Below are 27718 nucleotides of genomic sequence, written 5' to 3'. Positions count from 1 at the left end.
CTATACTCATTAGTTTAGATGGATGAAGGCATCTGATAGAAACATCTACAATTATAAAAGATAGAATCAGGGAGGTTGTTTCCACTGGCAGGAGAGATTAGAACAAGGGAACATAGTCTCAAGATTCATGGAATAGATTTTGGACAGAGATCAGGAGGAACTGCTTCTCTCAGAGGGTACTAAATCTGTGGAATTCTCTGCTTCATGGAGGCTGCTTAATTTAATGCATTTAAGTCAAACTTAAGATATATTTTGCACAGTTGAGGAGTTAACAGTAATGGGAAACATGCAGGTGAGTGGAATTGAGTCCACAGTCAGATCAGCCATGATTTTATTGATTGGTGGAGCAAGCTCGACAGGCAACACAAGAAGTTGCAGTGGCCACTTCAGATCCTGACAACGGTGAGATCCCCAACCCACTACTTGTGTCTATAATCAGGAAACACTCATCAAGATACAAAATACAAACCGGAGTTTCATATTTGTGGATCAGATCATTAAGATTCTGCACTGTTTAAACCTACTGAAGCAGAGAACACAGACTGCTGCAAGCTGCGAAGCAGATCACAGGAGATGTGTGGAGGCTGTCAGAAGCACTGGTGGAGAAAAATGGGCCAGCATTGGGGGGTTAGACTGAGAATTAACCCCTTCAGACCCACGTTCCCAATGATCTTACCCTCAAATGTAAAATTGCTGGAGAAGAAAATAGATGACCTGAACCTGCATCTGAACCAGAGAGAACTGCAAGGCTGCTGTACTCTGGTGATTACAAAACCATGGCTCAAGGACACCATTCAAAACTAAACGATCAAGCTGGATGGCCTCATCTCCTTCAGGGCAGAGATTTTGCTGCTTCCAGCAAGGGGACTGTGCATTTACATCAACAAGAACTGGTGCAATAATGTCTCTATTTTGATGACCTTCTGCATAGCAGAGATAGAGTTTCTGCTGGAGAAATGCAGACCCTTCTACTTGCCCAGGGAACTCTTGGCCATGCTGCCTTTGGCTAATGAGTTCTGCCTTTGGCTAATGAGGGTGAAGCCATGAAGGAGCTTTACGCTGCCATCTATGAAGCCCAGTGATGTCAATCACCCCAACCCAGTGTCAGCAGCAAGTCATCTTCACCACCAGAGGAAAGAACACCTAGATTGGGTGTACACCAATGTCTCTGGTGCATACAAGGCTGCACCTCGCCTCCACCTTGATTACTCGGATCACATATCTGTCCGGCTAACCTCGGCATACAGACTGCAGGCAAAGCAACAGTTTGCAGGGAGCTCAGGACATGGCCAGGAGGCCATAGCAAGTCTAAAAGACTGCTTTGAGTCTGAAAACTGAAGTTGCTTAAGGGAGGTGGCTACCTACAATAGTCATGTAAGCATAGAGGAATACACGAGCTGAGTGACTGGCTCCATCAGCAAGTGCATTGAGGATGTCATTGAGATCAAATGCTTCACAACCAGAGCTAATCAGAAACCATGGTTGGACGCAGAGGTCCAGATCCCTCTCTAGTTCTTCTCTATTTTTTTTTAATACCTATGAATATGTAGCTAAATAATTTTAAACATGGTCTACCCCTATTTCACCTATTTTGCTCAGGATTGCGTACCTTCAAAAAATGTGATTTATTTTATTTTGAATATAGCTCACGCCCAGCACAAGAGCCTTGTGGTCAGTCCTGACCTCCAGTGTGGTGTGTGTAAAGTTCGCAGGTTCACCCTGTGACTACATAGAGCTTTCTTTTGGATGCAGCTTTCTTCTTCCACAATCTCAAGATGTTGATAGGTTAATTGTCCACTCTAAATACCTGTAATATGTAGGTGATTTGAAGAATATGGAGAGTGTTCATGGGAATTTGGGGACAACAGATTACAGGACAAAAATAATGGAAGAATAGGATTGGCATGGTCTCCAAAGGTCAAAATAACCCTCTCCCCTCTTTCATATGGAAATATGATATGGGAGAATGGATTGGACATCCATTTGAAATCCACAGAAGAAACTACTAAAATTTGCATTTAATCCTACCTGCTAGGTTACTTGATGTGATTATATAGATTTATTGTGATCAATAATTACTTTAAAGCTGCCATCCTAGTTACTTTTTAGGTGCAGTGTTTATTGCATGATCCAGACATCATCTGTGAAGGGTTTTTGAAGAAACTATGCACAGATCACTGAGATCCTTGTGTCCCAGCATTCAAGACTGCACACTGTGCAATGGATTTCTTCGAGAATAAAAATCCATGAATAATCTTACTTTACACAAATGGACAGAAAATGGTCCTATGTCTTCACTTGCATTAGTTTTTCTCCTCTCTTTCTGTTTACCTTATTCTTTACTTTTAATTTCTCTGTATGCTCAAAGTGGCACATACTCCCACTCCTCCCCATCCCCACACTACAACTTCCATTCTCTGCTCAACACTCATCCGAAGTTTACCTGCTGTGGTTTTGATTGCAAATTGATCCTTCATAATTTCCAGCTTTGTTCTCAGCCACCTTGTACAGATCGCATTTGGATCAAGTGAAATTCCCAGCATGAGTGCTTTCAAATACTTACACCATTTTTTTCTTCAATTTCTTTACTGCCTCTTTCACAGTAACGAATTTAATGAAAGATGGAAAGCACCCATTTGGAAGTAGTTACCAGGAGGTAATCATTTACACTTCTCCAATAATTGCTTTCACCAAATTTTATGCTTGTACAAAGACATTTGTGCTATATTTTATGTTGCCCACTGTAATGGAAGATTTAAACCATGTTTTTTACTTTTGCAGCCTTTGCTTCTGCAAGGCTGAGAACCTGCTTGTGTTTTAGAATCAGCAGACATTAGCTAAATTCCACCGAGGGGCCAGAGATGCAGTTATCTGACAAAAAGGTCATCTGTGTACCAAGAACATTTAATCTTCCTGTTTGTTTTGGTCACAGACTGTCAGAGGCCTAGCCTTGATGCAAAATAAACCATTGTATTCAAAGTGATAAGCTGAAAATTATGTTATTCAATAGAAGCCTAGGCATGCTAGCTTGCTCGCTTATCTTTCTTACTGTGCTGTGAATAGGTGCTTGGGTAAGCAGTTTTTGGGTAATATAAGCCATGGTCCCGCTGCTGAAGTTTGAGACTCTCCGAGAGGTGGCAACATCTCTCAGCAAGAAGAAGAACTTCTAGAGTCCAGCCAACATCCCGGTCAGGGGAGGTGGAGAAGCTGCTACCGGTGCCCTGACAACCTATTACAAGTGTGCAGTCATTGCCTCGCTTCGGCAGTTGGGAACAATCCAAGCTTTGATAAGTATAGTTGGGAAGGGCTTACATATTGTAGTGTGAAATCATCTTTTGAATTTGTAATAAACATTTGTATAATCTGAACTGCTCTTGGTGTGTGTGTCTATTTTCTTTCAGTAGCTCAAACACTGTGACCAATCTAAAACAAACAAAATTAGAGGTATAAGTTTACCCAAGACACCCACTAATCTATTTCTCAAACATTTAGTTTAATGTCACCTTGTTGTATCCCTAGTAGTATATTTATTCGTCTGTTTTCAATCAATTTATGATCCCAATGTTTATGATTAGCATTCTTTTATCTGTTCTACTTGCCCAATGCACGCTCAGAACTAGATATTGCTTGCTTCTCCAATGTCTGGGAAAATTCTACTAAAGAAAATACTTTAGTACATGTTTCATAAATTCTTCTCTCCTTTGTTCTTTTCATTATTTTAGGACAATAGGAGAATACCATAATCATGATCCTTGCATTTTTACATCTTTCTGCAATTCCCTTCTCCTTCTTTATTTTCTGCCATATGAATATATTGTATCAGGATCAGGAATTATTTAATTTGTGAAAATATTCTTTTAGAGACATAAAGCCATATAACATAGAACATTACAGCACAGTACAGGCCCTTTGGCCCTTGATGTCATGCTGACCTATATATTCTGACCAAAATAACATACAGCATAAAACAAGCCCTACAGCCCAAATCATCCATGCTGACCGTTGGCCTCCTGGGCTAGTTCCATTTGGTTCATACCTTTTTTTAGATCTTCCTATCTATAAATCTATTCAAATGGCCTTTGAATTGTATAATTGTGTTAGTTTCTTCTGGCAGCTCATTCCAGGTATAAACCTCTCAAATCTTTCCCTTCTCACCTTAAATCTATGTCCTCTAGTTTTAAAATTATCTAACTTGGTAAACAAATCTATGAGCATTCATTTTATCAATGCCCCCCACCCACACCCCACAATTTTATAAATTTTGTTGTTTTTTTTTTAACTTGATGAGGCCATGCCTTGAGTATGGTATGTAGTTTTAGACTCCTAATCTGAGGATAGACAATCTTACTAATGGGAGGTGCAGCAAATGTTAGAACATAGAATATTAAAATCTAGAAATCATAGAAAGTTCACCAGAATGATTCCTGGGATAGTAAGACAGATATTTGAAGAAAGATTAAAGATTCAATTTATTATCATAGTAATAAAACAGTGTCGTATTACATGAAATTTCTTTTTGTCTGCTGTAAGGCAGACAGATTCTCCACTGGCAGGAATTACCTAAGCACCTCTTACAGACTGACAGTCAGAGAGAAAGAGAAGCAAAAGAAAGTCCCCCCAAAGACTTGGTGTCCGTAGATTCACCTCCAGCGCTTCCGCAGCCCCTGCAGCCACACAAAGTCCAGTCCAAACCACTGGCAACCTGAGCTCCCCTCAGTACTGGTTAGCAAGCTTCAAAACCTATACCACCCTCTGCCACTGGATCCTTGACTTCTTCATCAGAAGACCACAGTAAGTGCAGATCGGTATCAGCATTTCCTCCTCACTGACCATCAACACAGGCACTCCTCAAGGAGGTGTGCTTGCTGAGGACAATACTCTACCCTTAAAACAGCCAATACTGTGCGGCTAGGGACAATTCAAATGCCATCTCCAAATTTGCTGATGACACCATTGTTGTTGGCATAATCACAGATGGCAATAAGGAAACATAGAAGAATGAGATAGATCAGACATTTGAATGGTGTCACAACAACCATGCACTCAATATCAGAAAAACTAAGGAACTGATTGTGGACTTCAGGAAGGGGAAGCCAGGAGAATAGAAACCATTCCTCATCGAGGGGTCAGCAGTGGAGAGGCTAAGAAACTTCAGATTCCTGGGTGTCAAAATCTATGAAGACTTATCTGGGACCATCATGTCGATGCAATTATGAAGAAGGCACACCAGCAGCTACAGTCCATTAGGAATTTGAAATTTGGAATGTCACAAAAGACTTGCAAATTTCAACAGGTGTACCGTGGAGAGCATTTTGACTGGCTGCATCACTCTGTATGGAAGAGCCAATGCACAGGACAAAAATAGGCCAGCACCACCATAGGCATTAGTCTTCCCTCCATTAATGACATCTTTAAGAGACAGTGCATCAAGAAAGCAGGTTCTATCATCAAGGACCCTCACCACCCCTTTTCTCATTGCTAAATTCAGGGAGGAGATAGAGGAGCCTGAAGACACATACTCAATGTAACAAAAGTAGCTTCTTTCCCTCCACCATCAGATTTCTGATGGGACAATGAACATATGGACATTCTCATTTTTGCACTATGTATTTATTTTTTAAATCTTGTATTTACAAAATTATAACTTTGAGTAATTTTGAACCTTGCTATGCACCGTACTGCTGCCACAAAATGACAAATTTCATGACACATGTTCATGACCATAATCATGACTCCAATTCTGATATGGTGAAAGAGGAGAGAGGTAGGTTTGAGAAGGATAATAGGAGCTCACTTGATTCTCTCCATGGCCCTCTCACCAATCCCTTTCTCTGCCTTTGCTGATCAATACATCTGATGGCGCTGATAATTGATAACACTGTGAAAGCACAGCAAAATTTGAAAAAAACCCAATTTGAACTGAACATCCCAAGCGTGCTAATCTAGCACATAAAACATTATGTCCGCATTAGAAACTGCAAGTTCAATGTGTTAATTCATCCATTTGTTTAGGTTAGTTCCAAATTATTGTCATTCTTCTATAATCTCATGTGGCTAATTTGGCAAATTAAGATGAATGTGTTTTTTTTAAGTAGTACATTTTTGTGAGCATAAATATTGAAGCAAAATATTCCAGGCAAAATCAACTTAAATTGGATAGGGATATACAGTATATATATCATTGAAACCACTGATGCAGCTTAATAAGGTAATTTCAACAAAATTCATGCACTCTATTTCATTTCTATGGAGGGAGATCTGAGAAATATAAAGAACTTCTGTTAAATTAACCCCTGGTGCAGACCATAAATTGAGTACTGTGTATTATACTGGTGTTTAAAAGATTTGCTATACTGATACAGAAAAGATTGAATGGGTAGGGAAGGTCAAGAAATGACCCAATAGAGGTCTTTCAATTTTAGGAAGATTTGATAGGGCTTGCTCAAAGCAGACAATTATATTCAGAGTGAGATCAGAACCAGGGGCCACAGACATTAATATCTGATATGAAAATCAACAAAAAAATTATTTCAGGAAAAGATAAGCAGTTGAGCTGTGGAGGATTGGAGCGGCAAAGAAAAGCTAAGAAATACATGAAGGAAAAAAATAGAATACTTTAATGTTTGGAGTTCAAATGCAGACATGACACTTCTGGGCTTGCTTCTGTGCTGTAAGTATGATGTAATATGTGTACACTAACTCACCTTGCAATGATAAACACATGCCTTGAATAATCTCCATCTGCCTCCCTGTCTGTTCTTTCCTATTTCTAAAATCTCACCGTTTTCCCTCCTACACAATTTCAATAAAGTGTTAATCTATCTTTCTTAACTGCTCCCATTCAAATTGCATGCCATTTGGTAAGCTATTGAAGTAAATTGGAAAAATACAGAAGTATTGGCCTGATGTAATTTTATCCTGAAGTTTTTATGTTTAAAATTGGAGCTCTGAACTCTTTGCTGATTCAATGAACCATAAGTGAAAACATTTTTTTTTGGTTCGAAGGTTTTATTCAGTGTTTTATCCAATTATTGTGCAATATCTACAGTAAACATATTAAGTATTAACTACACTCAGAATATAAACACCTCACCATTATTATGCTTAACCTTTTTGATTATATAAACTGTGGAAAAGTGCAAACTAATTGAGATGATTTTTAATTAAATTAATGGTTCCTAATAGAAGCATTTAGTTTTATTAAGTAATTGAACTCCTTAAAATGTGAGTTTTTTATCTGATCGGTGGAATTTTCATTTATGGGGTGTGTTACTTGACCATATTTCTGTAGCATTGATAATGTGGTGTGAATCATTCTTCTTGAACTGCTGATGTTCACCTGGTGAAGGCACTCGTATAATGCAGTTGAGAGGATTTGGACCCAGCAAGGCTGATATAGTTCCAAGTCAGGCTGGTATGTGATTTTGAGGGGAATTTCAAGGCAGTGTCCCATGTTCCTGTTTCGCTTGTTTTTATTGCATGGATTTGGGGGTGTTGTCAAAGATGGTAGCAACAACAAACACTGAACGCCCACATGGAGGCAGTGCATTGTATGCTAGTCAAAGGATTGCTTTGTTCTGAATGGTGCAAGTATTGTTACCGCTGCACTGATCCAGGCAAATGGAGACAATGCCATGTTACTATCTTGATGAAGATATTAGTGAGGCTTTGGGGATTCAAGAATTCTAACAACCTGTTTGTATCCTGCCTAATTTTATGAAGCAGGCTTCCTGTTCATCTTTCATTTGTGCAAATGGAAGGTGTAATAATAGTGTCAAATCGCCTACTTCCAAAGAATGAATTCTAAAATTTATAAGCCATGCAAAAACAAATACAAGAATGCTGCACACATTACAAAACCATGCGATAAAATAAACGTATTTCTAGAATTTAATTTCAAAGAGGAAGCACAATATTTTGACAATTATCCCCTTATTTGGCTGTGTTTACTTGGAGTCACAGAGTAAAGCCACACCACGCAGGATCCAGTGATCAGGATTCTGTACTGTTTTCAAATGCAGAGAGAAGATGTATGTCAGATCAGTTCGCCGGGGCTTCTTGTACACAGGGCATGAATACATTGCCCCTTGTTGTTTCTTTGAATCAGGTGGTGCAATGGCATTAATTGCATACACATGAACGACTGGAAGCAAGGTGAACAATACCTGCATAGACAATTGGTAAGAAGAGTCCATCAAACAAGCACAAATAGAAATACATTTGTGTGGCAAACATGAAATAAAATTTTCAAATTGCAGAAGTCCATTATACATTTGAATGGTTATATACAGGGGTGCAGTGCTACTTTTTTAGGTGCCGGAGCTTACCAAAATCGACAACAAGGTGGTCTGGCTTTGGTGACCGCCATGTTGTATAATCGAGAGCGAATGATAGGATGAGAAAGGAGGTCGACCAGTTGTGGAAGAAAAGGGTACCTTTTATGTCCAGAATAGTGCTCAGTGAGGGTTAGGAGTGGGGGTGGGGGCAGGGGTACCCAGAGCAATGAGGTGCCAGAGCTGCCCCATGAGGTGCTGGAGTGGTGGTCAGGTGATTTCTGGCAGCACTGCACCCCTGGTTATATGGTAAAACCTCTGTTGCCTGGAATTAAAGCAATCGGCAGCCTCAAGCAACTGGCAAAAAATAAAATCATGGAAATTAAATATATAAAAAATACAGAAATTTAAAATTGGCATGCCTCACTGTTAATTCACCAATCACACAGCACACAATCTCAAGCAACCGGAAAATTCAATTATCCAACATCTACCAATCCTCATAGGTGCTGGATATGAGGTGTTTTACTGTATTATATTTGGTGTAACCCCTCAAGTGATATCTCAAATTGTTTGGCTATTACAAATGAAATACCAATAACTATTTTCATAAATATTAATTGCACTCAGAATATTCACCAAGTACAACATTATTTTAACATCATATGATGTGTCTGATATTCTTTTGCTGTTTGCTCCAGAGCTGAAACTATTAAAAATAATGATAAAACATATTTTTTTACACAGTAAAGGAAATATACATTGGCACTTGAGACATAAAAGAATGCAGATGCTGAAATCTGAAGCAAAAAAAATTGTTGGAGGAATAAAACGATTGGGAGAATGAGAATGGTTGATGTTTTGAGTTGGAACCCTTCATCAAGACTGACAGTACAAAGGAGATATATCCAGAATAATGATCACAGGGAGGGGTGGACAATTGGCAGTAAGAGGTGAAGGATGACGGACAGATGGGGAGGGGAGAGGCATTTGATTGCCACATGCCTGGCAAAAGGAGAGAGAGCCAAGAGCAAAGAAAGGGGTCAAATAGGGGAAGGCAAGTCATACAGGGTGATGTTGAAGACAGAGTGATTGAGGGAGATGTGGAAACAAAGTGCATGAATCTGATAAGTAGAGAGGTGATCATTATATTATAATGGAAGCTATTAGGAGAGAGGTGGACAGATGAGACTAAATGGAACCTGAAGGGGAAGGGATCCTGTTGATGGAATATGTGTAGAAAAGGACAGAACCACAAGGGGGAGGAGTGAATGAGTAAGTGGGTGGGAGTGATATAGGGATGTGCAGTGGCATTTAGCAGTTAGGTTCACTGTGATTGTATTCCACAGAGCAAGAGTCATAGAGCCATACAGCATGTAAACAGGTTCTTTGGCCCAACATGCCCACACCAATCAAAAAGGCCCTCCCACACTCGCATGCATGCATTTGACCCTTATACCTCAAAACTTGTTCAACTTTTTCTTAAACTTTACAGTAGTGCCTGCCTGAATGACCTTCTCTGGGAACCCATTTCAAGCACCATCCTTTGTGTAAAATATGCTACCCCTGTAAAATCTCTTCCCCTTAACCTTAAACCTATATCCTCTGTTCACTGATTCCCCTGTTCTGGACAAAAGACACTCTGTGTTGGATAAAACATATGTTAAAATTCATATAAAGAAACTGATAATATGGCTGAAAGCACTCTGCAGGAAGCACTCTGGAAGTCTGGCAGCTACTGTGGAGTGAGAAACGATCATTATTTCTGTTGCAGCAGATCCTTTGTCATTTCTGACGAAATGTAAATTTGCTCTATTTTCCACACGTGCTGCAGGACATGCTGAGTTACTTTCAGCTTTGTTCGGGCTTTATTTCAGATTTCAAAGACCTGGATTTTTAAATGTTCATTTGATGAAGAAAATCCTTGTGATGATTCTTCTGATTTCACTTGATATCTCAAAAGTGCCATGAAAGAACAAGGTGAAGAACAGGATGTAGTTTAGCATTTTATCCTATTACACTTCATTCATTTTCTCTGGTATTGTGAATTCAATTCACTACCTCAAAGATCTTTTATTTTTGAGTTCCACCTGATGTACTCTGTCCGTGACAGAGTACCTAATTTTCACATTTCAACTCTACAAATTGGATTCAACCAATCTCCAGACAACTTTTTAAATTCATAATTTAACCCCAATTTTTGTCATTAACAAAGCAAGGAATTCTAGGCTTGGGCATGTTTTCTATTTTTCCTAGTCCTGTAACCGCTTTGTTTCTCAGAATAAAATAAACCAGCACTGGGTTTGAGGAAAACCCCCATCTAAGTGGTATGGAGGGGGATGGAATGGATGCAGGCCAGTGGGACGAGGCAGAATAATAGTTTTCAGCACTAAACTAGAAGAGACAAGGGCCTGTTTTCTGTGCTGTAATGTCTTTCGGTTCTGTGGACTCCACGTGAATTTCAATAACAAACAAAAATGTCCAGATTCTCATTTCAGTGTTGAAGCTGGAATCTTTTTTGAATATGATGTTAGACCAAAGCAATTTTGGGTCTTTGACAAATTTCATTGCACATTTTTTTTAAGAATAAAGAAGTTACTCTTAGTGCCTTAACAAACATGATTCCATACTCAACATCATTAAAACAGATTGTCCGATTATTATTATTCTGTTTGTGGAGATCCACCATTTCAAAATATTGATTGGCACCTCCTTACTGCAAGAGGGATGGATGGGGCAGAATTTGTCAGGTATGTTCAGGAAGGATTCCTGATTCAATATGTGGACCAGCCAATTAGAAGTGAGGCCACACTGGATTTAACACTGGGTAAGAACCTAGTCAGGTGACAGAAATCTCAGTGGGGGAGCATTTTGGTGATCATGACCACAACTGCCTGAGCAAAGATAAAATGGGAAAGTGTTTAATTGGGGAAGGGCTAATTATAACAGGATGAGGCAGGAACTAGGGAGACTAAACTGGGAACAGATGTTCTTAGGAGGAAGCACAGAAGTAATTTGGAGGATGTTTAGGGATCATTTGCTTGGGGTTCTGGATAGGTTTGTCCCAATGAGTCGTGGAAAAAATAGTAGGATAAGGGATTTTACTTTGGCTTGGCTTCGCAGACAAAGATTTATGGAAGGGTAATGTCCACGTCAGCTGCAGGCTCGTTTGTGGCTGACAAGTCCGATGTGGGACAGGCAGACACGGTTGCAGTGGTTGCAAGGGAAAATTGGTTGGTTGGGATTGGGTTTTTCCTCCTTTGTTTTTTTTGTTATAGTGGTTGACAAAACAGGTAAGACAGCTAAGAGGAAGATTTAGGAAGCAAAACACAGGAAAAGTTCATAATAGTTATATGGTAGCCAGGAAGGAACTTAAGGAAGGATTTAGGACAGCTAGAAAGGGGCATAAGAAGGTGTCGGCAAGAAGGATTAAGGAAAACATGAAGGTGTTCTATGCATACGTGAAGAACAAAAGAATCACGAGAGTGAATGTAGGGCCACTTAAAGATAAAGGAGGCAACATGTGCCTGGAGGCAAAGGAAATTGGGAGATCTTAGAAAAGGTTTTTGGTTAAGATGAGGCCAGAATAGAACAAGCTAATGTGCAGGACCATGGTGAGATTAAGACAGAGGAATTGCTGGATTTTATTTAAAACATTAGGATTGATAAGTCCCAGGGACCAGATGAGATACACCCCAGGTTTCTTTGGAAAGGGATGGAAGAGATTACTGGGGTGTTGGTGATGATAGTTGCATCCTATTTAGGATGTACATGCTGGAGGATTAGAGAATGGCAAATGTGTTCATTTGTTTGAAAAAAGGTAACAGGGAGAATCCTGGGAATGATAGAACAGTGAGTCTTATGTCAGAGGTAGGCAAACTATTGGAGAGGATTCTTACGGACATGATTTATGAGCATTTAGAGAAGCACAGTCTTCTCAGAGATAGTCAGCATATCTCTGTGAGGGGAAGGTCATACCTCATGAGTCTAATTGAGTTTTTTGAGGAGGTGACAAAATAAATTAATGAAGGTAGGGTGGCAGATGTGGTAGGTATAGATTTTAGTAAGGTATTTGACAAGGTTCCCCATAGGAGATTCATTCAGAAAGCCATGGGCAAGTCATAGAATCATTGAAAACTTAGCTGACTGGATTCAGAATTGGCTTGCCTATAGAAAGCAGAGTATTAGTGGATGTAAAGTATTCTGCATCAAGGTCAGGGACTAATGGATATCTGAAGGGTTCTGGGACCCTTTCACTTTGTGATTTTTGTCAATGTCCTGGACGAAGAAATTCAGGGTTGGGTCAGTATGTTTGTGGATGATTAGAAGGTTAGAGGTGTTGTGGTGAGTGTTGAAGGTTGTTGTAGGTGACCACAGGATACAGACAGGATGCAGAGTTCAATCTGGATGTGTGTGAGGTGATGCATTTAGGAACGTCAAACCTGAAGGCAGAGTAGATGGATAATGGTAGGATACTTAACAGTGTGGAAGAACAGAGGAACCTTAGGGTCCAAATCCATAGATCTATCAAGGTTGCCATGCAGATTGATAAGATTGTTAAGAAAACCTACAGTATGCAGGTCTTCATTAGTTGGGGAATTGAGATCCAGAGTCATGAAGTAATGTTGTAACTCTCTAAATCTCCGGTAAAACCAGATTTAAAATATTGTGTTCAGTTCTAGTCACCTCATTACAGGAAGGGTGTGGAAGCTATGGATCTCCATAGCAGAGAAGATTTACCAGGATGTTGACTGAATTGGAAAATATGTTTTATGAGGCAAGGTTAGTAGTGCTTTGACTTTTCTCTTTGGACCAAATAAGGATGAGAGTTGATTTAACAGAGGTCTACAAGATTATGAGAGGCATAGTTAAGGTAGAGAGTCAGTCCCTTTTCCCCAGGGTGGGAGTGGAGGACATCTATACAAAGTGAATGGACAAAGGTTTAGGGTAGACATCAAGGGTAAGTGCTTTTACGCAGAGTTGTGGGTGCTTGGAATGCATTGCCAGAGATAGTACTGGAGGCTGGAACAATTGGGACATTTAAGAGATTCTTAGACAGGCAGATGGATATTCTAGGTAAATGGCAAATCATTTTCTGAATGCATAGAACTGCAAATCAGTGATGTATGTGTTGTTGCACACTGTTCAATAAAAGTTACCAGGTTGATGCAACAGGTTGTTAAGACGACAAACGGTATTTTTATATTGGAAAGAGGATTGGTTAACCAATCGAAGGCAGAGAACTGTAATAAAGTGGCATTTCTTCCATTAGCAATCAGTGTTTAGAGGGGTGCCCAAGAGATAGGCCAGAAACTGTTCACAATATAAATGATTTGAAGGAAGAGACCACTTATAAAGCATCTAATGACATTTGCTGATGACATTAAATTGAGAAGGAACAAAAATTGTTTTAATTTTTAAATTTAGGCTTTCAGCACAGTAACTAGCTTTTTTGGCCCATGAATCACTGCTGCCCAATCACAGCCAAATGACCTACGACCCCTATATTTTTGGAGGGTGGGAGGAAATCGGAGCAGGCAGACATAGGGTGAATGTACAAACTCCTTTCAGACATTGCCGGGTTTGAACCCGTGATGCTGGGTCAATAACAATGTTGTGCTAACTGTGCTGCCCACAGTTTTGAGGACACAAAGAAGCTACAGAGGGATATAGTGACTAGGCAAGGGCCTGGTGGGTGGAATACAACATTGGTAAATTTTAGGTCATATTAAATAGTAAATCAGACTATTATTTTAATAGCGAATAATTGCAGAATGCTGTTGGCAGAGAGAAATTGTGCGAAGAGAGTTCTTGTACATGAATCTCAAAAATGTTAGTTTGCAGCAGGTAATCAAGAAGATAAATAAGGTGTTGGCCTTCATTCCTAGAGGGATTTTTTTTTTAAGAGCAGAGAGATTCTGATGCATCTGCACAGGGGACTGGTGAGACTGTACCTGGAATACTGTGCGTAGTTCTGATCTCCTTACTTGAGAAGAGATATTCTGGTTTTGGGGCGGTGTGAGGGGACTATATACAATGGAGTTTAAATGGATGAAGGGCATCTGATAGAAACATCTATAATTGTGAAAGGAATAAATAAAATAGAAGCAGGGAGGTAGATTCCTCTGGCAGGTGAGGCTAGAACTGGAGAACATAATCTCAAATCTCAGACAGTAGGTTGAAGTCAGCAATCAGGAGGAACTGCTTCTCCCAGAGGATGCTGAATCTGTGAAATTCTCTGCTGAATGAAGTAGAGACTGTTTGATAAAATGCATTGAAGACATAATTAGATTGATTTTGCATAGTAGAGGAATCAATGGTAATGGTGACAAGCAGGTGAATGGAGCTAAGTCCATGGCCAAATCGGTGATTATTTTATTGATTGGTTGAGCAAGCTCGACAGGTCAGGTGATCTACTTCTGCTCCAATTTCTTATGAACTTACAGATAGGTAGCAAAATAATTTTAAACATGGTCTACCCATATTTCATCTATTTTTCTGAGGATTCTATAGCTTCAAAAAAGATTGGATTTTTTATTTTGAATGTAGATCTTACTGAGCACCAGATGCTTGTGATCAGTCCTGACCACCAGTGTGGTCTCTGTAGAGTTTGTAGGTTCACCCTGTGACTGAATAGAACTTTCTTTTGGATTTCATCTTTCCTCCCACATTCTTAAAGTGGTTAATTGCCCACTCTAAAATATCTCTAATATGCAGGTGAGTTGAAGAATCTGAAGGTGTTGATGGGAATTTGGGGATTACAGATTGCAAGACAAAAAATAATGGAAGAATAGGACTGGCATGGTCTCCAAAGGTCAAAATGCCCAACCCCCCCCTTCTTTGTCATATGTAAATATGATATGGGAGAATGGATTGGGCATCCCTTTGAAATTCACTGAGAACAAACTACTATAATTAGCATTTGCTCCAACCTGCCGGATTACTAGATGCAATCATATAGATTAATTGTGAACAGTAATTACTTTAAGGCTGTCACCCTAGTTACATTCTGGGCTGCAAAATGGTTTGGGGCATCTAAATATAAAATTAGAGTTTTCCATTTTTTTAGTTGCAGTCCAGAGATTGTAATGAATGAAAGTCATCTGAAGAAATGTGATGGATTCCAACATGTGCCTCAGGGCAGTCATAAATTACTGTTTAATGAAGTTGTTTTCTGCAAGGATAAGTGCTGGAACATCAGTTCCACAGAGAAGGGGACAACCATTTGCTTGGTTATTTGCGGAAGTTATGAGGACACAGAGTATCACTAAAGGAAGCTGGAGATAGAACCTGAGAAGTGGTTGAAAAGAAGGTAAATGTAATACAATCTGTGGATATGTGAGATTATCTTACTAGGTAGGAAGAATAGAAAAACGGAGTACCAGAGAATATCTGTTTAAGGTGAATGAAGGAAAGTTTAGGAGAGATGTGAGAAGTAGATTTTTTTCACAGGAAATAAAAGAGGTACCTGAAATTCATTGTTAGGGCATGGTGAGGCTGGTAGAATAGGGACATTTTAAAGAGTCTTGGGCACATAGATGTAAGGTAAATAGCGGTTTAAGGACTGTGGGGGGGGGGGGGGGGGAAGGTTTAGATTGATTGATGAGTAGGTTTGTATGGGTCAGCATAAGTTTATAGTCTAACTGCCTGTACTGTACTGATCAGTATGGTCAATCATCATTTAAAACTGAAGGTTATGAACTTTGGAAATTTATACACAAGGGATCTATGGATATAGAGTGACTAAATATATTTGAGACTGTGATTGCAAGATTTTTAGGCAAGAGGGAAATTAATGATTATTTTGAAGTAAACAGCAAAATGGATTTAAGGACCTAGGCTTCATAAGTTTATGATTTTATTGAAAGGTGGATCAGAGCCAAGGTACCCTGCTCCCCTTTCTTATGGCCATTTTATATTAAAGAAGACATGAAAGAAGCTGCTGGGGTCAAATCACCTCTTTCTCAATCCACATCGTTCTCTCAAATTATATGCTATAGTGGGAAGTTTGAGTAACCTTGACAACCACTGTGGCATTAGAAACAGACAAGAAGTGAAGTGGCATTTAATGACTTTGTTACATAGAGTAACAAATTCTGATTGCTAGTGGTACCATGGAACCCAGTACTACCTGTTGCATGGTTGGGTGGTCGGCGACTAAACCAGCTCCCCCAGCAGGCTTGCCTGGTGTGGAGGGTGGATAGACACCCTGTAGGATGAAAAATTAGACCTGTTAAAAGGCAGGTGAACCCTTTAATAAGGTCAACGGCCATCTAGCAAACATGTACCATGAAGCGTGGAAATGGCATCCCTTGCATTGAAGCTTGGTCACTGCAACAGAACTTCCCCTAGCCATCTTGGAGCTTACCATGTCACGGGATCTGGGAGGGGATGTCGAGAGGGTGGGTCTAGATCTGTGTAACCCCCTGCTCACCTAAAATCCATTCACGTACAAGCTGTTCCTTTCTGAGGAGTGGGGATTCCTATCAAACCCCACCAACTGACTGAAAGGAACCATCATCATCCTATGGGAATGGATAGCCAGATATGAAGGATCAGAACCTGCCATTCATAGCAGCTAATCATGGAACTACTACCCAAAACAGAAAATTGTGATGTAAAACACAACCCATCAAGAAAAAAAATGTTTAAAATACACAGAATATTTAAAATACAATTTTAACTGAATTCACTTTTATCAACTTTTTGTTTTTATTGTTTTACTGGAGACCAGGTTCATTTGATATAATGGTTAGTTGTAATTAATTTACTGTTTGTTACTGTACTGTGCCTACCAGAGATAGAGAGAGTTGGTGGGTACTGTGTGTTTAACCCTCACATTCCCAATCCTGAGTTGAGAACGTTTAGTAATGATTTATTCGCACCCGATGTGTAGTTATTTGTGTATTATTCCAGATTAGTCTGTGTGAGTGTGTGCCCTTTTGTGAATTTCCCGGTGCGTAAATAAAGCACTGTGTCCACCCTTAACTCTCTTTGAACCCTTTGAACCTATTCTTGAACACAACAAGGGGATGGGAAACTCTGTTGGTAACAAATGAAATCATATCCTTAGCAAAAATAACAGAATTAGAAGATGCAGAATCCATGTGGATAGAGTTAAGAAATTGCAAGAGTAAAAACATCCTGATGCATATATACAGATCTCTGAAGAGTAGCCAGGGTGTACAAATTATAACAGTAGTTAGGGAAAAGATGAGAGTTAGAGAAAGGAAATATTGTGATGGTCATGAGGGACTTCAATATGCAGGTAGATAACAGGTTAGCACTGGATCCCAAGAGAAAGAAATTGCAGAATGCTTACAAGATGGCTTTTGAGAGCAGCTTGTGGTCGAGTACATGAAGGAAAAGGTAATCCTGAGTTTGACACTGTGCAATGAACCAGACTTGATTAGAGAGATTAGGAGGCAGTGATCATAATATCATAGAATTCACCCTGCAGTTTGTGAGGGAGAAGCTGATGTACGATATGAAGTCAAAGACTGCATAAAAGCAAATGAGAGGGCTTACAATATTGTAAAACCTAGCAGAAGCTAAAGAATTGGAAAGCTTTTAAAAACCAACAGATGGTAAATAAAAAAAGCAAACATGGTAAGGTAAGATAGCCAATAATTAAAAAAAAGATACCAAAAGTTTTTTTCAGATACATAAGAGTCAAAAAGAGGCAAGATGTCGTACTGCTGGAAAATGACATTGGAGAAGTAGTAATGGGGTACAAAGAAATAAGAGAGGAAGTAGTTTTTGTCAGTCTTCACTGAACGATACCAGTGATGTATCAGAAATTCAAAGGATTCAGAGGGAATAAATGAGTCCAGTTGCTATTATCTATGAGAAGGTGTTTTGGGAAACTGAGAAGTCCAATAAGAGATGGTGGAGTCATGGTTTAAATGGTGGAGCAGACTCGATTAGCTGAATGGCCTAATTTTGCTTCTGTTTATGGTTTTATGAGCAGCTAAGTGTTTCTTGCATTTTTGTTCCATAATGGTTGATGTCTGATTGTGTCACTGGAAAATTGCCATCAATTGGATTTCACAGGTCAACAGTCATTTCATCGTTTCTTGTAATGCACATTAAAGATTTTGTCCGAGATTTTGTGGGCATTACAGAAATAGAAAACCTGGTTGTATGATTAGCTGAGAGATGAAATACTTTAGATTGCAAGAAATGATGGAAAGATTGGGCAAAAAATTGATAAATGGAAGCTAATCCATTAAAGTGTGAGGTAATGCATTTGGGATGGTCCAACATGGCCACACAATAAATGACAGGATAATGAATGACATGGAGAAACAAAGAGACCACAAGTCCATGTCCACAGAGTCAGTTTGGGACAAGATAATATGATTATAAAAGTGCATATTGGATGCATTTGTTTATCAGCTGACAATGGAATATAAAGAAGGTTATGCTATAATTGCAAACAATATGTAGAACATAACATCAGAAATGGAATTCTACAGAGTGTAGTTATTTATATCCTATCTCTATCCCACTTCCCTAAATGGTCACATCCATTTTACCAAATGATGTTTTACAAATCTAAATATTTCATTATTCTGTGCTGTGTGTGTGTGTCAAGTTAATCAGAAAATATTTACCTTTGGAGATGATTCCATTAGCCTCACATTTTTTTTGTCCCAGCCTCCTCCATCCAAAAACAGGCCGTAGACATAAACACCACCAATATCTGCAGAAGGAGGTGCACTCACATCTTCTTTCATCATTCTAGTCACTTCATTATAAAGAATAACACTATCTAGGGCCCAGCCCTTGTTCAGATTCATACGCGTAGTTTCCTGTCGCATTGCGGTCAAAAATCCCTGCGGAGAGAATTTTTTTTCATCAGTAAATGTTTTTGTACAGATACAAGATCTGCTAAACATAAATACATACAATGTATTAATGGGAAACAGAAAATAAATGCCAATGTTAGTTTTATGTGATTGGATGATGTTTGAAGAAACAATTGGCTCACAAATTAGAGACTGCTAGAAGGGAATTTGAGTGAAAGGACAAGCAAATAGGGCAAAATTGCAGCCACTAAAATGAATTGCAATATAAAAGGGACACAGAGTCAAAGAAAGTAACAAATACAGGGCTAACGGTTTTGTATTTAAATGCACACAGCATAAGAAATAATGTGGATAACTTTGTAGTACAGCTACAGATTGGCTGCTACGAGGTTATGCCCACCTCAGAGTTGTGGCTAATGGATGGATGTCATTGGGAGCTAATGTCTAAGGATACACAGTGTATCAAAAGGATATACAGTGAATCACTGTGTATGATAAGGAATTGTATTAAATCATTAGTAAGAGATGGCATAGGGTTAAAAAAAAGACACTGTTGGCAGTTACATACAGACCTCCAAACTTTTGCCAGGATGTGGACAACAAATTACAACAGCAAATAGAAAAGATGTGTCAGAAGGGAAATGTTAGGGTGGTCGTGGAGGACTTGACATGCAAGTAGATTGGGAAAACCAGTTTGGGACTGGATCTCAAGAGAGAATTTGTAGAATGCCTATGAAATGGCTTTTTAGAGCAGCTTATTGATGAGCACATTAGGGGAACAGCTGCACTGGATTGTGTGTAGCGATCACAATATTACTGAGTTCTATTTCAGATTTAACAAGGAGAAATTAAAGTCAGATGTGTTGATATTTCAGTGGAATAAAGGGAATTACATTGGCATGAGAGAGAAATTGACCAAAGTAGATTAGAAGGGGGCACCAGTGGGTTAGATGGCAGAGCAGCAATGGATAGAGTTCCTGCAATAAATGAAATAGATGCAGGATAGAAATATACAATAAAGAGGAAATATTTGAATGGAAAAATGACTGTGGCAAATAAGGTAAGTCAAAGCTAATGCAAAAGCAAAAGAGCAGGTATACAAGGAAGCAAAAATTAATGGGAAGATAGAGGATTGGGAAGCATTTAAAAACTTGCAGAAATAATTAATAAGGAGAGAAAAGATGAAGTATGAAATTAGGCTAAAAAATAATATCAAAGAGGATACAAAGAGCTCCTTCAAGTATATAAAGAGTAAAAGAGAGGCGAGATTAGATATAGGACCACTAGAAAAATGGTGCTGGAGAAATAATAATGAGAGACAAGGAAATGGCAGATGAGCTGAATGAGTATTTTGCATCCGTCTTCACTATGGAAGGCATCAGCAATGTCCCAGATATTGAAGGGTATCAGGTAAAGGAAGTGAGTGCAGTTACAATTTCAAGGGAGAAGGTGCTCAGAAAGCTGAACCGTCTAAAGGTGAATGTCTCCAGGACCAGATGGATTGCCATATTGAGCTCTGAAAGAAGTAGTGGCAGAGATTGCGGAGGTTTTGATAATGATCTTTCAGGAATCAATAGAATCCGGTATGCTCCCAGAGGACTTGAAAATTGCAAATGTCACCGCTATTCAAGGAGGGAGGTAGGCAGCAGAAAGGAAATTATAGATCAGTTAGCCTGGCATCAGGGGTTGGGAAGATATTGGAGTCGATTATCAAGGATGAGGTTACAAATTACTTGGAAGCACATGAGACAATGTTGCCGGAGTCAGTATTGCCAGAACCAGCATGATTTCCTTAAGTGGAAATCTTGCTTGACAAACCTATGGGAATTCTTTGAAGAAATAACAAGCAGGCAAGATAAAGGAGATGCAGTGGGTGTTGTGTATTTGGATTTTAAGAAGGACTTTGGCAAGGCGTCACACATGAAGCTACTTAACAAAATAAGAGCTCGTGGTATAATGGGAAATATACCAGCACAAGAAGAATATTGGCTGATTGGCAGGAAGCAAATTCGGAATACAGGGATCATATTCTGGTTGGCTGCCAGTTGCTCGTGGTATTCCACAGGAGTCAATGTCGGAGCTACTTTTTTATGTTGTATCTTAATGATTTAGATGATGGAATGAATGGCTTTGTGGCCAAGCTTACAGATGATTCAGATTTCTTGTCAGAGTACATACTTGACATCACATACAACCCTGTGATTTTTTTTTTTCTGCAGGCACGGCAGAATTACCACTCACTGTGAGTGCAAAAAAATTGTACAAAGTATATACATGTAAACAAATAAACAGATAATGAATGTAAAACAAAACTGTGTGCAAAACAGAGTGATTAAAAACAGTCAAAAAAGAGCACAAGTAAAAGTCCTTAAAAAAGTCCCTGATTAAGTTTGTCATTGAGGAGTCTGACGGTAGAGTTGTAACAGTTGCTCCTGAACCTGGTGGGGCGAGGCTTGTGGCACCTACACCTCTTTCCTGATGGCAGCAGCGAGAACAGAGCGTGTGCTGGCTGGTGTGGATCCTTGATGATTGCTGCTAGTCTCCGATGGCAACTTTTACAATGACATTAGTGTGTTGGGTCCAGGAAAGATCCTCTGAGATAGTGACTCTGAGGAACCTTCACCCTCTCCAGCTCTGATTTCCCCAATGAATTGCATACCTCTGGCTTTCCCTTCCTGAAGTCAACAATCAACTCCTTAGCTGCGGTGGAACGTTGCTGTTGGTGCACCATTCAGCCAAGTTTTCATTCTCCTCCATGTATGCTGACTCATCGCCTTTCTTTTCCAACCCACTACTGTTGTATCATTGGCAAATTTGTAGTGTTATTGTCGTACCGGACCACACAGTCGTAGGTGTAGAGAAGAGCTGGAGCTGGTATTGATGGAGATTGTGGAAGAGATTTTCTTACCAATCCTCACTGATAGTGGTCTGGAGGTGAGGTAATCCATGATCTAATTACACAGTGCAGTGTTGCGTCCCAGGACTTGGAGTTTGCTGATCAGTTTTGAGGGGATGATGTTGTTAAATGCTGAAATGTAGTCAATAAAGAGCATCCTTGTGAATACATATTTACTGACCAGGGTTTTGTGTAGAGCCAGTGAGAAGCCATCTGCTGTGGACTTGTTGCTACAATAGGTGAACTGGAACATATCCATGTCACTGCTCAGACAGGAGCTGATACACTTTATCATCAGCCTTTCAAAATATTTCATCACTATTGATGTAAATCATTAAGGCAGGTTACTACCTTCTTCTGATATGAAGTTGTGTGGAGGAGCAGATAACGTTGAGGAGACAGGGAGGCTGAAGAAGGACTTAGATTAGGAGAATGGGCAGAGAAGTACAATGTCAGAAAGTGAATGGTCATACATTTTGCTGGAAGAAATAAATGGCAGACTATTTTCAAAATGGGGAGAAAAATTTAAAAACTCAGATGCAAACAGATCTGGGAGTCCTCCTCATGCAGGATAGCATGTAGGTACTGTAAACTTGCATGTTGAGTCGGTGGGGAAAAAAGCCAAATTACGCATTCATTTAAAGAGGAATGGAGTACAACAGTTGGGATGTGATATTAAGGCCTTACAAGACACTGGTGAGACCTCACTTGGAGTATTGAGAGCACTTTTGCACTTATTAAAGAAAGCATGTGCTGACATTGGAGAGGGTTCAGAGAAAGTTCACAAGGATGATTCTAGAAATGAAAGGGTTATGTGAGGAGCATTTGACAGTTCTTGGCCTGTATTCATTGGAATTTAAGAGAATGAGAGGGGATCGCAGTGAAACATTTTGAATGTTGATAGGCATTAACAGAGTGGTTGGAGAGTCTAAGACAAAAGGACACAAATTCAGGATTGAATGTTGTTTGCTTAGAACAGAGATGCATAGGAATTTCTTCACCCAGAGGGTGGTAAATCTATGGAATTTGTTGCCAAAGGCCATTGTAGATGCCAGGTCATTGCATATTGTTACAAGCCCAGAGCACCCATAAACCCAGCAGCAAGATATTCACCAAGACAATGGTGACTTAAACAAAAGTTGCTTTTAAGTATCTTTAAACATGAAAATAGAATCACACTTTCACTATTGACTTATCTAACCTAATAACCCCTTCTAAGCGCATGTGTATGTAATGTGTTTGTAAGTTCAGAAAAGTTGGTGGATTCACAGTCCAACTTCACTTCTCATTCCTCCAAGTTCACTGGTTGTAGGCTGTGCACAGAATTTAACATTTATAAAGTTCACCAGGTTTTGGTGCCTGAAAGGTAAATGGTTACCGCTTAGGAAGATGCTTGTTGGTTTTCAGAGAGAGATTTGTTGTTCCAGGACACCCACAACTGGTTCCTTTTTAATCAGCCACTTCAGTGTCTTGCTGATAAAACTTTCCCCCTTAGGGTTCTCCAATTCTTTTCGTTCAGGTCACCACAGAGTGCCTTTTTGTTTCTCCTATTTCAAGTGAAACGTTAGACAGCCAGTCCTCTCTTCTTGCATGAACCACAAGGACTTTGACTGAAGCACTCACAATCCATCTTCCAAATGGGGTTTTCAACAAGCTTGCTAGCTTGTCCTGTTCCAGTCCCAGTTGCTGCTGCTGACTGTAAAACTGTAGAACTGATCTCTGTCTCTGTCTCTGTCTCTCTCCCAGAGAGAAAACCTGCTTGACTCTCTGCTTGCAAAACCACATGACCCTCCTAGAACAGCAAGTTCCACTCTAGACAGAATGCGGCTCCGACAAGTTCTTTCATCTGTTGCCTTTTTGTAAACAACAATCCACTACTGAAGTCTCTTGGGCACTCTCCAAAGCTTTTGCAAAGGCTCTTGACGTGGGCCTGTCTAACATGAGAAGAGCTCCAGTATTTTAAATAAGATCTGTTTTAAAGTGTTTGTTTGTGACCTGCACTAACAAACCTGCATCAATTTTTCTCCCCAAAACATATCTACATTCTGTCACAGTATATTTAAGGCAGAGATTAATCGGCTCTTGATTACCCAGTGGATCAAAATTATGAGGAGAAGGGAAAGCAATAAGGCTGAGTGCAAAAATGGATCAGCTCAAGATTAAATTGTGGGCAGACTTGATGGGGTGAATACCTAGTTCTGCTCCTATGTCTTATGGTTTTATGTTCCATGGTCTTTCCAAATTGCTGCAGATGTTTACTTAAAGTACACCCAAAATATTAGTTATTAACTTTCTTGATCTAGCTCAAACAACGATGAAGGAAACATGATATGTTTCAAATAGTGTGCAAAATCTGCTCATGTTCCCCTAGACCCACTACAAGGCAACACCTTTGTAAAGGTGAAGAGTTTGTGAACTGATGTTTTTGTAGCTGAGGAAAGTAACATTTTGTACTCCATTGTGATAAGGTGACAAATATAACAGATCTCAGAGATTCCCATACGAGTACATAAAGATAATTTATATATTTTATCTTGGTTTCATTTGCATTGTGTGAAATGTGCAAATTCTGGCCCAAACCAATAATGAAGTAGTATGCATATAATTCTATAAAAAATCCAAATAGAGATTGTTTGGAAGTAGGAAGACTGGGTGAACAACCTATTTCTGTTCTGTAACATTTTAATTACTCAGAAAAGCAGAAATAGATATTCAATACAAACAGCTAAACCTTATTCTGACTTGTGTGAATAGATGATTAATTTGCTGGCAGAAATATATCTGGCATCAATCACTCAAGTCCCAACATATTTTCAATTAAGTGCATTACTCTGGTGATCCATTTATTTGATCACAGCAGTTAACAACAGCTCTGTCATTGGTGACACCATTATGCAATAATTGATCAAAGAGTAATGTTGCTGAGGTAGAACATTAAGCTGTAAAAAGTGCAGAAACGATTCACAAAGATGTTACCGCGGCAGGAGGGCTTAAGTTATAAGGAGAGACTGGATAGGCTGGAGCTTTCTACCCAAGGGTGGATAGACATATGATGTCCGAACCTACCTGACCTTCCCTAACCCCTCACTTAGCTCCTCCCTGGGTTTCCCAATAAAGGCTGGTGTGCCCAGACTTGCCCCCTCTTGCTCCTGTACATGGAACCAAGCCAAGTAGTGTATCAGTAATGCTCAGGTTTTTGGTAATTAAAGGTGTTTAATCACTCCATCATGTCCATGTGATTATTGTGTGCACCACATATATAAAATCATGAGGACCGTCATAATTTTTTTTACCCGCATAGTGAAGTCTAAAATTAGAGGTATAAGGTGAGAAGAGAAAAATTTAAAGGGCATGCTAAGGACAGCTTTTTCACGCAGAGAGTGATGGGTATATGGAATGAGCTTCCAAAGGAAGTGATAGAGGCATCCAATTACATTTCAAAAACATTTATTCAGATACTTGAATAGTAAATGTTTAGTGGGATATGAGCCAAATACCGGCATAGGGACTAGCTCAGGTGGTCAACTTAGCTGGAATGAAAAAGTTGGGCTGAAGGGCCCATTTATGTTCTTTATAACTTCATGACAATACTGAATACAAACCATGCCATTTTTTTCATTCCCTATAGAGCTTGGCTCCCCACCTTGAGCTGATTGTTGAAGAAAAGTAATGGCCTTCAACCTAACAGGTTGAAATTTCCAATTTCAGGTTAATCCCATTCCAATATAGTTCCACTGTTTCTTTTCATATATCCTATACCTGTTCTCATTTTCCAAGTCCATTCCAAAACTTTTTTCTCACTCAATCACCCCCACTGCCATACCCAGCCCCAAACACCCCCCCCCCCGCCCCACCACCACCACCACCACCATGGTGTCCTCACCTATTGTCTCTCCACTCCATCTCTCCAAACTTTGTTTATGCAGCATCCAATTACCTCTTGGCCTGTCACCAGCCATTGCCCTTCCTTTATATGCTTACTATCTTCCTTTCCCTCCTCAATTATTAAAAAGTGTTCCAACAGGAAATGTTGAGCAACAATTTCTCTCCATGGATGCTGCCTGAATTGCTGAGACTTCCAGATTTCATTTATTTGCTCTAGAATCTCGCATTTGGCACTTCTTGTGTCTCCTAACTGACTATGTCTCAAATTCAGATCAGGAATAGGTCAAGTGACTTCAAGCAGACCTGTTCTGACTCAGAGCAGGATGGTTTGAATATCACTTCAAATGGTTGGCACAATAATCTATCTTAATTGGGAAATGCTATTACAGTGCCAACAACATGAGTTTAAATTGATGTCTGTAAAGAGTTTGTTTCTTCTCCCAATGACTATGTGGGTTTCTTCCAGGTCCTCTGGTTTCCTCTAATATACCCAAAACGTACAATTTAGGAGATGAATTGATTAAATCGGTGTAATTGAGCAGCATGGGCTTGTTGGGCTGAAAGGACCTGTTACCGTGTACTGTATCATGATGAATGAAAATGTGAACATCATGGTTGAGATTTTTATGTTTGCCTCAATGGTCAGGTACCTATAGAAAAAGAATTAGAAGTACAAGAACTTTGTTCCTGTTTGGATCGGTCATAGTTAGGTTGGGTTTGGATCAGGTTGTAATTTCATTCCTTACTATACTGCATTATATAGTCACTGCATTAACTGTACTTCATTAACAATAGAAAACATCTAGCTAGCAGTAAACTGCTAGAAACTGTAACAGATTCTATTCCCAGTTCCACATATATTAATTAACCTGATACACAATGGGACAAATTCATACACAAATACACACATACATACACATATCTGTGCATGTGTGGAGATCATTCTGCAGTATAAATAAGCCAACAAGCAGAACATAACCTTTAAAGAAATGACCAAAACAGCACAAGGATAAAATGTTATCCTTTTATCTTAAAACTTATATCAGCTTTCCTTATATTTGAGATACATAGGCAGATTAATTCAACACAGTAAAATATGCTTCTGACTATTTATGGGTCAAAGTACGTCACTCTGGAAATTCAAGTTGCCTTTTAGAGTCCTTATAATCCTGCTTTGACTTCACTTCAGGTTTCAAGTCATCAAGTTTATGATCATCTGATTGCACAAATACATGCCGAATAAACAGCATTTTCCTCTCCTTGGTACAAAACATGCAGACACACAGCCAGTCATAACAAGAACTTTGTTCCAGTTTGGATCGGTCGTAGTTAGGTTGGGTTTGGATCAGGTTGTAATTTCATTCCTTACTGTACTGCATTAACTGTACATTAACAATAGAAAACATCTAGCTAGCAGTAAACTTCCTGAAACTGTAACAGACAAATAATACATATGCAGGACAAGTATTCATATATACAAATAAATAAATTTTGTTTCATGAATATGAGAGTCTCTGCTGGTTAGTATGAGCAGTTCATTTGGTCGTTCAGCGTTCTCACTGCCCGTGGGAAAAAGCTATTCCTCAGCCTAGTGGTGCTGGCTTTAACACATCTGTATCTCTTTTCCAATGGGAGCAGCTGAAAGAACTTAATAATTTTGCATGCCCTCTTCAGAAGGGTGTAAGGGAGACTCCAGTGATGCTCTCTGCCACTCATGTCCTGTGCATTGATCTCTGATTCAATTCTCTGCAGCAACCATATGACACGATGATGCAACTGGCCAGGACACACTTGATAAAGCTTCTGTAGATGGCTGACATAATGGTGGCTGGTAGCCTTGCCCAATTCAGTCT

The 27718-nt window shown here is 39.4% G+C and overlaps 1 protein-coding gene across 7 annotated transcripts in view; it reads right to left on the bottom strand.

Annotated features, from left to right (window-relative positions):
• Window positions 1-7872: 7872 nt before the first annotated feature.
• The window catches only part of dnah5l (dynein, axonemal, heavy chain 5 like), a 425035-nt gene continuing 405189 nt past the window's right edge, over window positions 7873-27718 (bottom strand). For 6 of the 7 annotated variants that reach the window (XM_069913293.1, XM_069913291.1, XM_069913296.1 and 3 more), the window contains 2 exons: window positions 18890-19111; window positions 7873-8165 (listed from right to left, as the gene is read on the bottom strand). In XM_069913293.1, the coding sequence (XP_069769394.1) occupies window positions 7947-8165; window positions 18890-19111 (441 nt within the window). In that variant the 3' untranslated portion in view covers window positions 7873-7946. The remainder of the gene's footprint in view (window positions 8166-18889; window positions 19112-27718) is intronic. The other variant, XM_069913294.1, reaches the window with a different exon arrangement.

This window comes from Narcine bancroftii, chromosome 1 (genome assembly GCF_036971445.1).
Source record: "Narcine bancroftii isolate sNarBan1 chromosome 1, sNarBan1.hap1, whole genome shotgun sequence".
NCBI classification, from domain to species: Eukaryota; Metazoa; Chordata; class Chondrichthyes; order Torpediniformes; family Narcinidae; genus Narcine; species Narcine bancroftii.
This window is presented reverse-complemented; position numbering and strand designations above follow the sequence as displayed.